The sequence below is a fragment of the Thamnophis elegans genome, chromosome 7, assembly GCF_009769535.1.
Source record: "Thamnophis elegans isolate rThaEle1 chromosome 7, rThaEle1.pri, whole genome shotgun sequence".
Classification (NCBI taxonomy): domain Eukaryota; kingdom Metazoa; phylum Chordata; class Lepidosauria; order Squamata; family Colubridae; genus Thamnophis; species Thamnophis elegans.
In genome coordinates this window covers 79,086,252-79,102,656 of record NC_045547.1, presented here as the reverse complement: position 1 = coordinate 79,102,656, position 16,405 = coordinate 79,086,252, and the positions used below count along the sequence as shown (strand labels likewise).

At 41.9% G+C, this 16,405-nt stretch overlaps 1 protein-coding gene across 3 annotated transcripts in view; it reads left to right on the top strand.

The window, feature by feature from the left end:
* SRPK2 (SRSF protein kinase 2) overlaps positions 1-16,405 on the top strand; it is a 108,748-nt gene that overhangs the window by 57,753 nt on the left and 34,590 nt on the right. For all 3 annotated transcript variants that reach the window (XM_032221914.1, XM_032221915.1, XM_032221913.1), the window contains exons 3-4: positions 7,250-7,401; positions 15,514-15,622. In XM_032221914.1, the coding sequence (XP_032077805.1) occupies positions 7,250-7,401; positions 15,514-15,622 (261 nt within the window). The remainder of the gene's footprint in view (positions 1-7,249; positions 7,402-15,513; positions 15,623-16,405) is intronic.

The window sequence follows — 16,405 nt, the reverse complement described above, 5'->3', positions numbered from 1 at the left end:
CCCCCCCCCCAAGCTGATTTTCTTTGCTTTAGAAGCACCATGTCTTGTAGAGTTAGCATGTTGGAACTGGAAACCAGAGGCGATGGGGGTTGCAGCTAATAAAATTACTTAGGGATTACTCAGAGGAGAGGTTTTGTCGGTGCCTGCCCTGATTGCATATTTTGTTCCTCCGGGTCAATTCGAGTTGTTTAATGTGTTGTTTGGCTCTTGAGTGTGGTTTGTCTTTTGCAACTTTCAGTTTTGAACACACCTTTGTGAAATAGCATGATATAGGATCTGAAATATGTCGCTTAGGTCCTCCTAACTTGTCCTACTTTAGAACAGGGAAATAAGGACTTTCTCTTAACATCTTGCTATGGCGTTAAGATACAGTGAGATGTTTCCCGCTTCCTAATTAATTACTTAATTACCCTCAGCACTTGTCTTTATTTTTAACACAGGTTTTATATTAATAACTTTCTAAAGGATGACAGAGAGTGTGCGCGCGCACCAGTGTGGTGTACCAGTTGAGGTCGTGGCCTAGAAATCAGGAGATTGTGAGTTCTAGTCCCGCCTTAGGCACGAAAGACAGAGAGGTGACTTTGGGCCAATCACCAGGAGATTGTGAGCCCTAGTCCCGCCTTAGGCACAAAAGACAGATGGGTGACTTTGGGCCAATCACCAGGAGATTGTGAGACCTAGTCCCGCCTTAGGCACAAAAGACAGAGGGGTGACTTTGGGCCAATCACCAGGAGACTGTGAGCCCTAGTCCCGCCTTAGGCACAAAAGACAGAGGGGTGACTTTGAGCCAATCACCAGTAGACTGTGAGCTCTATTCCCGCCTTAGGCACAAAAGACGGAGGGGTAACTTTGGGCCAATCACCAGGAGACTGTGAGTTCTAGACCCGCCTTAGGCACAAAAGACAAGGGTGACTTTGGGCCAATCACCAGGAGACTGTGAGCTCTAGTCCCGCCTTAGGCACAAAAGACAGAGGGGTGACTTTGGGCCAATCACCAGGAGACTGTGAGCTCTAGTCCCGCCTTAGGCACAAAAGACAGAGGGGTGACTTTGGGCCAATCACCAGGAGACTGTGAGTTCTAGTTCCATATTAGTCATGAAAACCAACTGACTGATTTTTAGGTCAATCACCAGGAGACTGTGAGTTCTAGTCCTGCCTTAGCCATGAAATCCAGCTGTGTGATATTAGGCTAGTAATTATCTCTCAGTCTCATCCACCTCACAGGGCTGTTGTTGTGGGGAAAATAGAGGCAAAAAGAAATATTTTGAATATTCTCCACCTTGAATATAAAGTAATAAATGCGGGATTGCACTTCTCATTCTCGCTTGCTTCTCTCCTTGATTAGTTTCCACCCATTGCTTCTTGTCCTTCCCTCGGGTGCTTTGGAGAATAGATTGACCCCCCCCATCTTCTTTGGGGGCAGCCCCTCAAATATTGGAGGACTGCCATCATGTCACCCCTTTTTATTAAATAAGATATACCTTATTCCTGCAACTGTTCTTCATATATTTTAACCTCCAGTCCCCTAATCATCTTTGTAGCTCTTCCTTGCTCTCTTTCTAGCATCTCAACATCTTCTTTACATCACGACGACCAAAACTGGATGCAATTTCCAAGTGTGGTCTTACCAAAATATATTATGAATAAAGTATCTAAATAAAAATATTTACATTGCGCTGTATTATATTAACCCGAAGAGTTTTGTATGTTGTTGCAATTTTATTTGCACATGGCAGTTAACACTTCAGCTTATTTTCAGTAAAAGGTGGCTTAGTGGCTAAGACGCCGAGCTCGTCGATCAGAAAGGTCGGCAGTTCGGTGGTTCGAATCCCTAGTGTCGCTTAACGGAGCGAGCTCCCGTTAACTTGTCTCAGCTTCTGCCAACCTAGCAGTTCGAAAGCACGTAAAAAATGCAAGTAGAAAAATAGGAACCACCTTTGGTGGGAAGGGAACAGCGTTCCATGCGCCTTCGGTGTTTAATCATGCCAGACACATGACCACGGCGACGTCTTCGGACAGCGCTGGCTCTTCGGCTTTGAAACAGAGATGAACACCGCCCCCTAGAGTCCGGAATGACTACCGCATATGTGCAAGGGGAACCTTTATTTTCAACAAGAGGATAACGATGCCAGATATTTCAGGAAAAATCTTGGTGTTGCGTTAGTGTGTGTCCCCGCAGCAAACTAAATGGATGTACATTTAAAATAAGCTGATTTATTTTTCTAGCTGCAAAACGTCAGCTTAAGCTGCACCTTGATTTAGAAGCGTTTTTAAGGAAGCTTTTTGGGCTGAAAGATGCTTCATTTACTGTACCTAAAGTTGTCACTGGCACTTGGAGATATGAATAGACATCTAAGCCAGTTGCCATAGTAACGCTGCAGCATAGTAGAAAAATGTAAGTTCCATTTTAAATTTTTTTTTGATATTGCTCTTTTTTTGTGTGTGCAGAGAGGAAGGGAAAAAAATGAGGGTTACCTTTTGCTGCTCAAAAATCTGAAACATGCTTGAAAGATAAATTCACGGGGTCAATTACAGGTAGTCCTCGCGTTACGGCCACAATTGAGCCCACAGCTGCTAAGCCAGGCCCTTGGGTTTTTGTCCCGTTTTACGACCTTGCCCTTGCCACTGTTGTTAAGTGAATCGTTGCAGGAATTAAGTTAGCAATACCGTTGTGTTGAGTGAATCTGGCTTCCCCATCGACCTTGGTCTCAAGAGGTGATCACCTGACCCCGTGTCCTGGCAACCGTCGTAACTATGAGTCAGTTGTCAAGTGTCTGAGTTTTGATCACATGGCTGCATTGGTCGTAAGTGTGAAAAATGAACATAAGTGTTCTGAGCTAGGCTTCCCAAGCGCATGAAGCAAAATCCTGGCCCCTTGTATTAATTGACTGTGAATTCTGCTCCTTCACATCCAGCAAAGTCTTTCAAGGGAGGATTTACGGTCACAGACCTTATCTGGTTTGGAGAGCTGCCAGCCCGATATCTGCAAAATATGGCAAGGAGTCTCGGAGAGTCACGAACCAATGAAGCGAACTAATGGCCTCCTGCAAACTCCACTCCCCTTTCGCTCCTCTTTTATTTCCTCTGGGAGGGGCCATTCATCATCCACTCCCACGTCGATCCCTGTTCTTTAGCTGTTCCCTTCGTCTGGCAACTCTGCGCATGCACACACGGGGAACAGGCTCCAGCTGTTCTTCTGCCCCACTGATCTCTGACTCCGGAGGCAGCTGATAACTGGCCTATGGCTCTGGCCCCATCTCTGCCTCCGACACAGAGCCCTCGTCCGAGCTTTCCCCAGACTCCAGGACTGGCCCATGTTCCTCCCCAACCCTCCTCACTGTCCGAATCTGCTGCCAACTCCGCTGGCCACTGGCAGGCCACAACAATAAGTCACTTTTTTTCAGTAGCATTGTAACTTGGGACGGTCGCTAAATGAACTCTTTGTAAGGACGACCTGTAGATTAAGCCAAACGATTAAAAACTGTGCCTATTTGAGCTATCTGCTAAGTCGTTGCAGCAGTGAGTTTTTATAAACCAGGTTGCTGCTGAAATGCCGGGACCGGTTTTTCATCTAATAATTCATAGATGACGAGGTTTTGTGAATGGCCTCCACCGATGTCTCCGTTGCTTATCCTAAGGCTGTGTTCTCTTCTTCGTTGGTCTGCTTTAGCCTTCAGATTCCGCTTTTTCATAGATTGATAAGGGTTACTTATCGTTTCCACTCCGTGAGCCCTTTTCATACTGAAGCAAGATGCTAATGGAGAATGAGAAAAGGTGAGCTTCCTGAAGGAAGGGCTGAAGAAGGACGTTATTGGGACAAAATATGATTTACCATTTATCACTCGGTTGTTTGTAAATTGCGCCGGAGACAAATTCCTTATATGTCCAATTGCACAATAAAAAGCCTGTTTTGTTCTGTTCTATGCCATGCCATATTCCCATGATGGCGAACTGATGAGGGCACGTGAGACATTGCCCTGTGAGCTCTAGCAAACATGCACACGCTGGGCACTGATTTTCAGCCTTGATTTTTGGCCGTTTTTCGCCCTTCGGAGGATGAAAAACGGGCCAACGCACAAACCGTTTTCAAACTTCCAGTCTGCATATTGGGCCGTTCTTCGCCCTCCCCGGGCTTCTAGAAAGCCTCTGGAGCCTGGGGAGGGCGAAAAACGGACCGACCGGGCCCAACGGAAGTTGGAAAAAGGGCCATTTCCCGCCTCTGGAGGTCCTTTGGGGGGGGGGGAAAGCATTTCCGCCCTCCCCAGGCTCCAAGAAAGCCTTGCGGGCATACACGGGGCAACAAGGGGGGTGCAGGGGGCAAGGCACGGGCGGGCATTAAATTATGGGGATGGGCATAACGGGTGCTTTTGGCATCCGAGGCGAAAAAGGTTCGCCATCACTGCCATATTCCATTCAATTCCTGTTCCTCTATTCTATTCTATTCCATTCCATTCCTTCTCTATTCTATTCCATTCCATTCCATTTTTCTATTCTATTCTATTCCATTCCATATTCTATTCCATTTCATTCCATTCCTTCTCTATTCCAGTGTTTTTCAACCTTTTTTGTGCAAAGGCACACTTTTTCATGAAAAAAATCACGAGGCACACCACCATTAGAAAATGTTAAAAAAATTTAACTCTGTGCCTATATTGACTATATATAAAGTAATTTTCCCACGGCACACCTTATACTATGTCACGGCACACTAGTGTGCCGCGGCACAGTGGTTGAAAAACACTGCTCTATTCCATTCCATTCTCTATTTTCTTTTCTATTCTATTCTATTCCATTCCATTCCATATTTTGTATTCCATTCCATTCCTTCTCTATTCTATTCCATTCCATTTTTTCTATTCCATTCCATTCCATATTCTATTCCATTTCATTCCATTCCTTCTCTATTCCATTCCATTCTCTATTTTCTTTTCTATTCTATTCCATTCCATTCCATATTTTCTATTCCATTCCATTCTCTATTCTCTATTCTATTCCATTCCATTCCATTCCATATTTTCTATTCTATTCTTTTCTATTCTATTCTATTCTATTCCATTCTATATTCTATTCCATTTCATTCCATTCCTTCTCTATTCCATTCCATTCTCTATTTTCTTTTCTATTCTATTCTATTCCATTCCATTCCATATTTTCTATTCCATTCCATTCTCTATTCTCTATTCTATTCCATTCCATTCCATATTTTCTATTCTATTCTATTCTATTCCATTCTCTATTTTCTTTTCTATTCTATTCTATTCCATTCCATTCCATTCTCTATTTTCTATTCTATTCCATTCTATATTCTATTCCATTTCATTCCATTCCTTCTCTAATCCAGTCCATTCCATTCTTGAAATAATAATAATAAAATATTCAAAAGGTGGTAGTTTATACTGATTAGGTCAGGAACAGAGCTAGTGGGTTTCTCCCATCTTTTAATCTGATTTTATGTCTGTGCTTTAAATCCTATGTACCAGCCTGCTGTTGTTTTCTTTTCTAAAATTCTTGCCGTGTTCCATAACATTTTCAGATTCATTTCTGCAGCCCACGCAGAATCAATTATCCTCTTTCATAAAAAACGTTTGAATGAAAAGCCCAGAAAAGACTTGGAAATTTGTTCAGGCGCTGTAGCTTCTGAATATACATATATTCGTAGTTAGTTAGTTTACTTCATAGATTACTTCATGGACTTTGGGTCTTATCAAAGGGCAGAGTTCCAGACAGAAATTATTACTGAAATCTGATAAAATGCAATTTAAAATGGAATTGGACAAAATACAATTGAAAATGAAATTGGAATAAAATACGATTTGAAATGAAATGGGAATAAAATAGTTTTAAATGAAATTGGAATAATGTACAATAATTTAATATGTAGAGAAATAAAATGTGATCAAATTATATTTCGGTATCACCCAGAGATGGGTTGCTTCCGGTTTTACTATCGGTTTGCGTCACAGGCGCTTTGCACGGGCGCATTTCCTTCGTGCGCAAATGTGCACAGTTCTATATAAATTGTTCTTCACGCATGCGCAGAACAATTTACAGTGAACTGTGCACACGCACTACTAAACAATATGCTGGCAACGGCAGCAGCGACCAGGGAACCGGTTTGGGGGTGTGGCCAGCCTGGATCGCTGCGGGTTCTGTGACCCAGGCCAAAATACCATTACCAGTTTGGCTGAACCGGGCCGAACCGGGAGCAACCCATTTCTGGTATCACCTCTACAATCTACCCCAGGGGTGTCAAACTCAAAGTCTGTGGGCCACAGGGCGCTTAGATCTGGCCCGTGGGTGTGTCTTGGAAACAGCAAAGGACTAGCCCATGGTGCCTCTTCCAGAGAATGGAATTTGGGATGGCCACACACAACCTTCCCGGGCTCTGTTGTATGCTGCAACGACCTCCTGTAGTCCTCTAACAGTGAAAACGGAGCTCGGGAGAGCCGCATGTGGCCCTTATGGGCTCCGTTTTCACTGGCAGGGAGCTGCAGAAGGCCGGCACCGCCAAAAACAGAGCCTCAATGAGTGACATCGACCTGGCCATGCCAACCCTGGCTATACACACACCGGCCCCCCAAGGTCAAACACAACCCTGATGTGGCCCTCAATGAAATCAGGTTTGACACCCCTCATCTATCCCAATCAGTCCCACATATGCCGATCTGAACTGAACCATTTTGCTCAAGTAGTGCGCTGTGTTAAATGTTATTTTCAGTTTCCGGCCGCACATAAGGGAAGTTGTTTTGATATGGGGATCCCAGTGGGCCATTCGTTTGGTATAGAGACAGAGGTACCTGTCTCTCCTCCTCTTATACAGGCAACTGCCAAATAGGATGTGAGCCAGTGGTGGGATTCAAATAATTTAACAACCGGTTCTCTGCCCTAATGACCAGCTGCGTAGGCAGGGCTCGGTGGTCATGTGACCATGTGGGCGTGGCCAACTCAACGTCACTCACACCGATGGGCGCTGCTTCGCCTTAGGTGTTACAATGTAATAAGGTTTAACGGAGAGGCAGTTTCTGTAAGCAGGCAATAGAGATGAGGCTAGAAACAACACCAGAATGTTTCCTTCCTGCCTTCCTTGCGGGATTAGCCCTGTAAAGTGGAAAAAAAATAAAAGGAGATTTCTTCCAACTGTCGGTTCTCGGAACTGCTTAGAAAGTTAACAACCGGTTCCCCCGAATAGGTGCGAACCGGCTGAATCCCACCACTGATGTAATCCATATATACCTGTGTTTCCTTTGTAGGCCAGAGCCTCAACAAAAAGTTCCCTCTGCACCGCCGCCGCCTCCTCCGCCGCCTCCACCACCGTTGCCGGAACCGACGCCGCCAGAACCGGAGGAAGAAATTCTGGGATCCGATGATGAAGAGCAAGAAGATCCTGCGGATTATTGTAAAGGTTAGTTGGTGGAAAGTAAGAGATTAATTTTGGAACCGGATGCTTGAATCTCTGCAGAGAATCCCAGTCAGCCAATGTCATGGTTAGCTCACATCACCCCGTTTACAACTGCAACCGTCGTAAATATGAGTCAGGTGCCAAGTGCCTGGATTTTGATCATGTGACCGTGGGGTTGCAAGTGTGGAAAGCGGCCATGAGTCGCTTTATTCAGCGCTGTTGTAACTTCAAACCGTCACTAAATGAAAAGTTGTAAGTCAAGGACGACCTTTACTTCGGGCATTCCGTTTGTTAATTACCTTCTTTGACAGAACTTATCATTAAACTTTTAAAAACTATTTATTAATTTCATTAAATGCTTTCCACTCTTATTTCTGAGTGATATGCAGGAAAAACACCTTGACAAAATAACCTCCTATTTGGTGATCTCTAGTAACTGGAATATGTAAATAATTTTATATTTACTGTGAAAACCTCGGTTGGCATGTCGAAAATTAAATTAGAAAGAACTCTTGGCAGGATTCTGGCGAATCACCAATTTTCTGTGAAGTCATTTCCTTAATATCTGACTTTCCCATCTCTCCTTTCTCTCATTAAAGTCTGAGTAATTATTCTAGGATAATTTTCTGACTCTAAGATCAGGAAACCCCTTGAAAATTATCTGATGGGCCACTGAGGCAGGAATTACTTTAAAGTCATCATAACTTCAATTTATGCGCAGTCTTCTTACTTTTGCTTGTAGACGTGACTTAATAGTGTGCTTTATTGTATATGTCTTGGCAGTGAAACCAGCAATCTCTTTAAGCTAGAGATTGCAAGGCAGAAAAGGAAGCAGGAATGGTTGAAATTCAGCACTATAACCCCTTCTCGTGTTTTGGCATGGTTGAGATAGCATATTTCCATGATGACAAGCCTATGGCATATGTGCCACAGGTAGCACACAGAGCCGTCGCCCTACCTCAGCTCCATTGCACATGCGCACGCCTCCTGTCGGCCAGCTGATTTTTGGGTCTTTGTTGCGCATGTGCGTGTGTGGAGCGCATGCAGGTGCAGGGGGCGGGGTGGGAGTGCATGGGGATGCAGTGTCCCCCCTGCAACCCAGGAGGCTGCGGGGAGGCCTACTAGGCTGAAAATGGGACATGGAGGGGAACCACAAGGTGCAAGGGGGCGCAGGGAGGAACGCATGTGCAGGGGGGCACGGGGACTGTCATACCCATATTACATTATGGATGTGTGTGTACAGGCGTGCACCATCTTGCTCATGCACGCTTTAGTACACAACGACAAAAAGGTTAGCCATCACAGGCTGTTGTGGCCCAGCAGGAGCCGTTGGAGCTGCCACCAGACTCTGACGGCGAGGGGCCCTATGAGTTGGCTCTGGAGGATGTGGAGGACCCTGGACAGGGTTCCGACTCCGAGCAGGGCGCAGAGAGGCTGGTTGGCCACCAGGAGGCGCCTGAGCCTTGGACCAGTAGGTTGGAGACAAGGGAGTGTGTTCCTGACGTCAGCGGTGAGTTGTTCCTCGATGCCCGGCACAGAAGAGCTAATAGGCGTCAGTAACAGTTGCGCAAGTACAGGAGGTAATTGCACTCAGCTGGTAGTCATTAGGCTCCTCTCCAGACTATAAAAGGACTGCTTGTGCACACGCCCTCTTGCAGACGTCAACGCAGGAATTAATGTCGGAGAATATTATTGTGAGCTTGGCAGGCTGGATTGCTGCCACGGTTTATCTGTGCTGGATTGCTGCCCAAGCTTGTCTGTGCCGGTTTGCTGCCAAGGACCTATCTGTCTGTTCATTAAATGCCGTAACTTATCTTTGGCTCAGAGTGTGTGTTGGCATGGGACGAGGGGGGTCAGAACACAGGCATATTGTCGTCTTATACAGTGGCATCTTGGTATTCAACTGTTTTGAAACTCATTGAATTTGGTACTCTGTGCATTTTTACGTGAAAATTTTTGTCCCGCTACTTATCATTTGTTTGGTACTCGCAACGCACAAGTTAGAACTTGTCGGTATCTCACTATATTATTCCTTCTGGGGAAAAAAATTGTTTGGTACACATCATTTTTTGTACTCGTCACCCCCCCCCCCCCCAAATCAATGAACTATGAGTAGTGAAGTACCACTGTACATACTTTAATTCTTTCTCAACAATAGCATTCTTGCGTTCATGCGCGTATAGTATCTGACTCCAGTTTTGGATTACGGGATTTCAGCTCCTGAGCGATACTGATTCGTTGAATGATTTTTAATAGGTATGGGATGAATGTTTAGAAAAAGGAGCAATTCTGAGAACTTATTTGATGAATCCTAGTGAAGGGCAGTTTGAAGAAACTCGGCAAGCGATCCTCATTTCCTGCTTTCTCCTGCTTTCCAAAATAAGTGGGGAAAGAGGAAGCATTGGTTTAATTCTATTTAGCCCAGAGTCATTAAGTGAGTGAAATTTGATTGATTGATTGATTGAATGAATGAATGAATGAATGAATGAATAACAATAGCTTACTATTTAGACTTTCTATATACCACTTCGCAGTGCTTTACAACCCTCTCTAAGCACCTTATAGAGTCGGCCTCTTGCCCCCCAACAATCTGGATCCTCATTTTACTGACCTTGGAAGGATGGAAGGTGAGTCAACCTTGAGCCGGTCAGGATTGAACTCCTGGCAGTGGGCAGAGTTAGCCTGCAATACTGCATTCCAACCACTACTCCACCATGGGTCTCGGATGAAGGAAGGAAGGAAGGACAGAAGGAGTGAATGAATGAAGGAAGGAAGGACGGAAGGAGTGGATGAAGGAATGAAGGAAGGAAGGAATGAATGAAGAAAGGAATGAATGAATGAAGGAACAAACAAATGAGGGCTCTCTTCCCGAACCTGGGGTTAGTCTCTTTGTGAACCCCTGTCCCAGTTTTGATTGTTATGACTTTTTTTGTCAGTGTTGTTACGTTCTGCCATTATGTTTTGATTGTTTTTAATTGTATTTATTTTTGATATGTTATAAGCCACCCAGAGTCTTTGAAGTGGGCAGCCATAAGAGACAGACAGATGGTAGGTAAGTAGGTAGATAAATAGATAGATGGAATAATAGATAGATGATAGATGATAGAGATAGATATATAGTTGATAGATAGACAGACAGACAGACAGACAGATGGAATGATGATAGATGAGAGATAGATAGATAGATAGATAGATAGATAGATAGATAGAGATAGATAGATAGATAGATAGATAGATAGATAGATAGATAGATAGATAGATAGATAGATAGAAGATAGATAGATAGAAGATAGATAGATAGATAGATGGAATGAGAGATGAGAGATAGATAGATAGATAGATAGATAGATAGATAGATAGATAGATAGATAGAATGAGAGATGAGAGATAGATGATAGTGATAGATAGACAGACAGACAGATGGAATGATGATAGATGATAGATATAGATAGATAGATAGATAGATAGATAGATAGATAGATAGATAGATAGATAGATAGATAGATGGAATGATAGATGAGAGATAGATGATAGTGATAAATAGACAGACAGATGGAATGATGATAGATGATAGATAGATAGATAGATAGATAGATAGATAGATAGATAGATAGATAGAAGATAGATATATATATAGATAGATGGAATGATAGATGAGAGATAGATGATAGTGATAGATAGACAGACAGACAGACAGATGGAATGATGATAGATGATAGATAGATATAGATAGATAGATAGATAGATAGAATGATAGATGAGAGATAGATGATAGTGATAGATAGACAGACAGACAGATGGAATGATGATAGATGATAGATAGATATAGATAGATAGATAGATAGATAGATAGATAGATAGATAGATAGATAGATAGATAGATAGATGGAATGATAGATGAGAGCTAGATGATAGTGATAGATAGACAGACAGACAGACAGCTTGGCGGTTTCCTTCCTGACATTTCGTTACCAAACTCGACAAGCCACTAGAATATAAATTGAGGACAAACCCCACTCCTTACTAGCACTGGTGATGGTACCTAGTTTGGTTAATGAAACGTCTGCAAGAAAACCACCAAGCTCAGAAAGCGGCACCAAGGAGCGCACAGTTCAACCCTGACTGCAAATCATCTCCTTCCTCGGTAAATAAAGAAACAGCAGCCCAGATGTGCCAACTGCACCAGAACGATTGGAAACGCCCGTAGATTTCGCAGGCCACAGGTGCAGCTAGATTTGTGTGTGTGTGTGTGTATGCTTGGTGGACTCGACTTTTCGCTTTTTCTTTAGCTCTTTTTCTACTCTGGCGATGTCTCCTATTCATCGCGCTAACAAAGGCAAGAATTTCGCTCCTTTGCCAGCTTAAAATGACCGCACATTTAGGAAAGAGGCTTTGAAAAGAACCATCTCTGCGTCTCTGCCTCTTTTTCCTTTTCAAAACCAGTCAGTACTTATGTGAAACATCTCATTCTCTGCTTTGTGGCCCTCTGTTACAAAACAGCTCTTTAAAAAAAAAAAAGAGAGCGGTAGTATTCGCACGCAGGGTCGCACATTAATCATTTCTTAACAATTTTTTTTGGGTTGCCATTCAGAATATATAGACTCGTTACATGTTAAAATAACGTTGGCTGGTTTCGTTTTTTTTAATCGCCGCTCAGTTGACATTATGTAAGAACGGTGCGTGTCAAAACTCGATGTAAATGTAAGGAAAGATTCATGTTGGTGGGCGCAGGCTTTTAAAAATGGTTGTACTGGTAAAATGGTATCGGCCAGCCCATGTTTACTTCTTCATTTAAATAGATTTTCAGAGGCCATGTTTGATATTATTGCTCTTGCCCTTGTGATCTTCTCATCCTTCTCATCTTATTTTTCTCACCGCGCTCTTCTTTCCTGCTATGTTCACCTATTGGTATATTATGATTTATCAATTATTGTGTCTTATGATTTATGATTGTACCTTATGATTATGATCGTGATTGATCATTTATTGCTTGGATTGAGCAGTGGAGGCAAATTCCTTGTGTGTCCAATTATATTTGGCCAATAAATTCTGTTCTGTTCCATTCTATTCTCTATTCTGTCCTGTCCTGTCCTGTCCTACCCTATTCTATTTTCTTTCCATTCTCCTATTGTGTTCTGTTCTGTTTTGTTCTATATTTTATATATTCATGTTCTGTTCTGTTCCGTTCTGTTCTATTCCATTCATTCGAATTCTATTTCTATTTTATTCAATTCATTCGAATTTTATTCCTATTCTATTCTATTCATTCGAATTCTATTTCTATTCCATTCCATTCATTCTAATTCTATTTCTATTCTATTCATTCGAATTCTATTCCTATTCTATTCCATTCCATTCATTCAAAATCTATTTCTACTCTATTCTATTCGTTCAAATTCTATTTCTATTCTATTCCATTCCATTCATTCGAATTCTACTTCTATTCCATTCCATTCCATTCCATTATTCTATTTCTATTGTATTCTATTGTATTCTATTGTATTCTATTGTATTCTATTGTATTCTATTGTATTCAAATTCTATTCCTATTCTATTCCTTATTCCATTCCATTCATTCAAATTCTATTCCTTATTCTATTCTATTCCATTCCATTCCATTCATTCAAATTCTATTTCTGTTCTATTCATTCAAATTCTATTCCTATTCTATTCTATTCATTCGAATTCTATTCCTATTCTATCCTATTCCATTCCATTCATTCAAATTCTATTTCTATTCTATTCATTCAAATTCTATTCCTATTCCATTCCATTCCATTCATTCAAATTCTATTTCTAATCTATTCAATTCATTCGAATTCTATTCCTATCCTATCCTATTCTATTCCATTCCATTCATTCAAATTCTATTCTATTCATTCGAATTCTATTCCTATTCCTTATTCTACTCCCTATTCTATTATCCTGCATTTTGATTGCTGATACTAAATCTGCACCTCCAAATGTCAACACTCATTTTTGTGCAGTTATCAGTCTTCATGTTTTGCCTTGCATATATATTAATCCTGTTTGACAGGCAGATTGAAACTGCTCTACCCAGATAAATTCTGGACAGATTCTTCCTTTCGTAGTCTCCTTTCGTAGTCTGTATTGTAAGATGAATTGACAGTTTATGTCACTGGTGAAGCTTCTCTGACAAAAAAAAAAAAAAAAAAGAATCAAAGAACTAAATAGTCTGGATAATCCCCTAACTTTAAAATACAGGTTGTCTAGAGATAACGGAAAGATGTGGAGACTCTAGAAAGAGTGCAGAGAAGAGCAACAAAGATGATTAGGGGACTGGAGGCCAAAACATACGAAGAACAATTGCAGGAATTTCGATTTCGAAGGATTAGGGGAGACATGATAACAGCCTTCCAATATCTCAGGGCTTGCCACAAAGAAGAGAGGGTCAAACTATTCTCCAAAGCACTTGAGGGTAGAACAAGAAGCAATGGGTGGAAACTAATCAAGGAGAGAAGCAACCTGGAATTAAGGAGAAATTTGGCAAGCAAACCCCTCTCTGCGGGCGCACAAGCAGTTGCTCCAGCTCACCTCCTCTGAGCATGCCCGTGCAGCTCCCGCAGGCCAGCCGATTTTCAGGTCTCTGTCGCGCATGCGTGGGGAGCGGCGTGCATGTAGGAGATGCATGCACGGGGGGTCGTGTGCGCATGCAGGGGGCGGGGGGAGTATGGGGTGTGTGGTACCCCCCCTCCCAGAAGGCTGCAAGGATGCCTACTAGGCCCAAAAGAGGGTGCGGGACATGTCTGAGGGAGCACGGAAGGCGGGGCGCACGGGGGTGATGTAACACGTGCATTGCATTATGGGTGCAGGTACGCTGTTTCGCGTGCATGCACGCACTTTTAGCATACAATGACAAAAAGGTTAGCCATCACTGGTATAGAATATGGTAAGCCGTAACGGGGAAAAAAAATGCATTTTGACCTAATATGATATAACAGCCTTTGATGGAGAAATCCTGATTTGATATCGAATAAAATAAGTTCTCTTTGAACCAATAAATATGGTGGCGGGGATTCTCTTAATACTGAATGTCAATTAAATTTGAATGAGAGTTAGCAAATCTTATTTACCTATATATATATATATGTGAAATGATAAATCAGATTTTGCACCTGTATAAAATGGGAACATAATGTATAAGATAAGAGTGTTTTATGTATTTTGTGGCTCCATAATATACCAAAAGGGGATTTGGTATCCAAAGTTTCCCCCCCCCCCATTTCATCCAGCTCACTAAAGTAAGGTCTATTAAATCAAGAATTTAATACTGGTATTAAAAGTGTTTGTATTGATAAAGTCTTGGTAGAAGGAAGGGAAGCGGGGAACTTTCCATTGAAATGAATACAGACCAATTGGAAATGTGTGACTTTTGAGAGCTGTGTTGTGCATGCAATTAGTGGGTTTGTGTTTTACTGAACTTCAGTGTGGTTTTATCTGGTTTTTTTTGTTAGTCAGTGAAATGTCTTATTTTTATTGGGTTCACCACCCAAATTTTCTTGGATAAATGGTTAGCTTTATATATTAGATGGATGGATGGATTTAGGGATGGATGAATGGAGAGAGAGAGGGAAGGAGTGATTGAGAGATTGAGAAGTGGGTGGGTGGGTGGACGGATGGAGAGAAGGACGGATTGAGGGAGGGAGAGATTGAGAGATGAATGGATGGATAGAGAGAAGGAGAGATTGAGAGAAGGAGAGATTGAGAGGATGGAGAGAAGGATGAATGGAGAGAGGGAGGGATGAAGGATTGAGAGATGGGTGAGTGGGTGAATGAAGGGAGGGAGGGATTCAGGGATGAAATATTTTCATACACTAAGCTACTTTCTTCCTTGCAGTTATGATACAATGGAGCTTCAGAATAAAATTAAATCTTTAACGTTTCTCCCAGGATATTTTTGGAACAACGAATTAAATCTAGCAAAGCAATTTTGCGGAATGTTTTCTCAGAATTGTTCCATTACAGTCAGCGATGGTTTACCGTTGCAATTCTGCAGGTAGCTGGCGATATTAAGATCCTTTCCTGCGTACACGAGTAAAACGCACACTACAAATGAAATTGCATGCTTAATTATATCCTTTTGTCTTTGGAAAGGTGGCTACCATCCAGTGAAAATTGGAGATCTTTTCAATGGTCGATATCACATTATCAGAAAATTAGGATGGGGTCACTTCTCAACCGTCTGGCTCTGCTGGGACATGCAGTAAGATATCTTCTTTCTCTTTGCATCTTATTTTTTTTATCATAGATAGATAGATAGATAGATAGATAGATAGATAGATAGATAGATAGATAGATGATAGATGATAGACAGACAGACAGACAGAGAGAAAAAAATAGATGGTAGAGGTAGCTGGATAGATGACAGAGAAACACATGGACTGATGATAGATAGATAGATAGATAGATAGATAGATAGATAGATAGATAGATAGATGATTGATAGATAGATATAGATATAGATATAGATATAGATATAGATATAGATATATAGATGGATGGATGGATAGAGATAGATAGATACATAGATACATAGATAGATAGATATGATGGATGGATGGATAGATAGATAGAGATGGGTAGATGGATTAGATAGATAGAAAGAGATAGATAGATATAGATAGATGATAGACAGACAGACAGACAAACAAATAGATGGTAGATAGCTGGATAGATGACAGAGATAAACACATGGACTGATGATAGATGGATGGATGGATGGACGGATGGGCAGACAGACAGACAGACAGACAAATAGATGGTAGATAGCGTTATAGATGACAGAGATAAACACATGGATGGATAGATGGATGGATGGATGGATGGATGGATGGATGGATGGATGGATGGATGGATGGATGGATAGATAGATAGATGATAGGCAGACAGACAGACAGACAGACAAATAGATGGTAGAGATAGCTGGATAGATGACAGAGAAACACATGGACTGATGATAGATGGATGGATGGATGGAGGGAGGGAG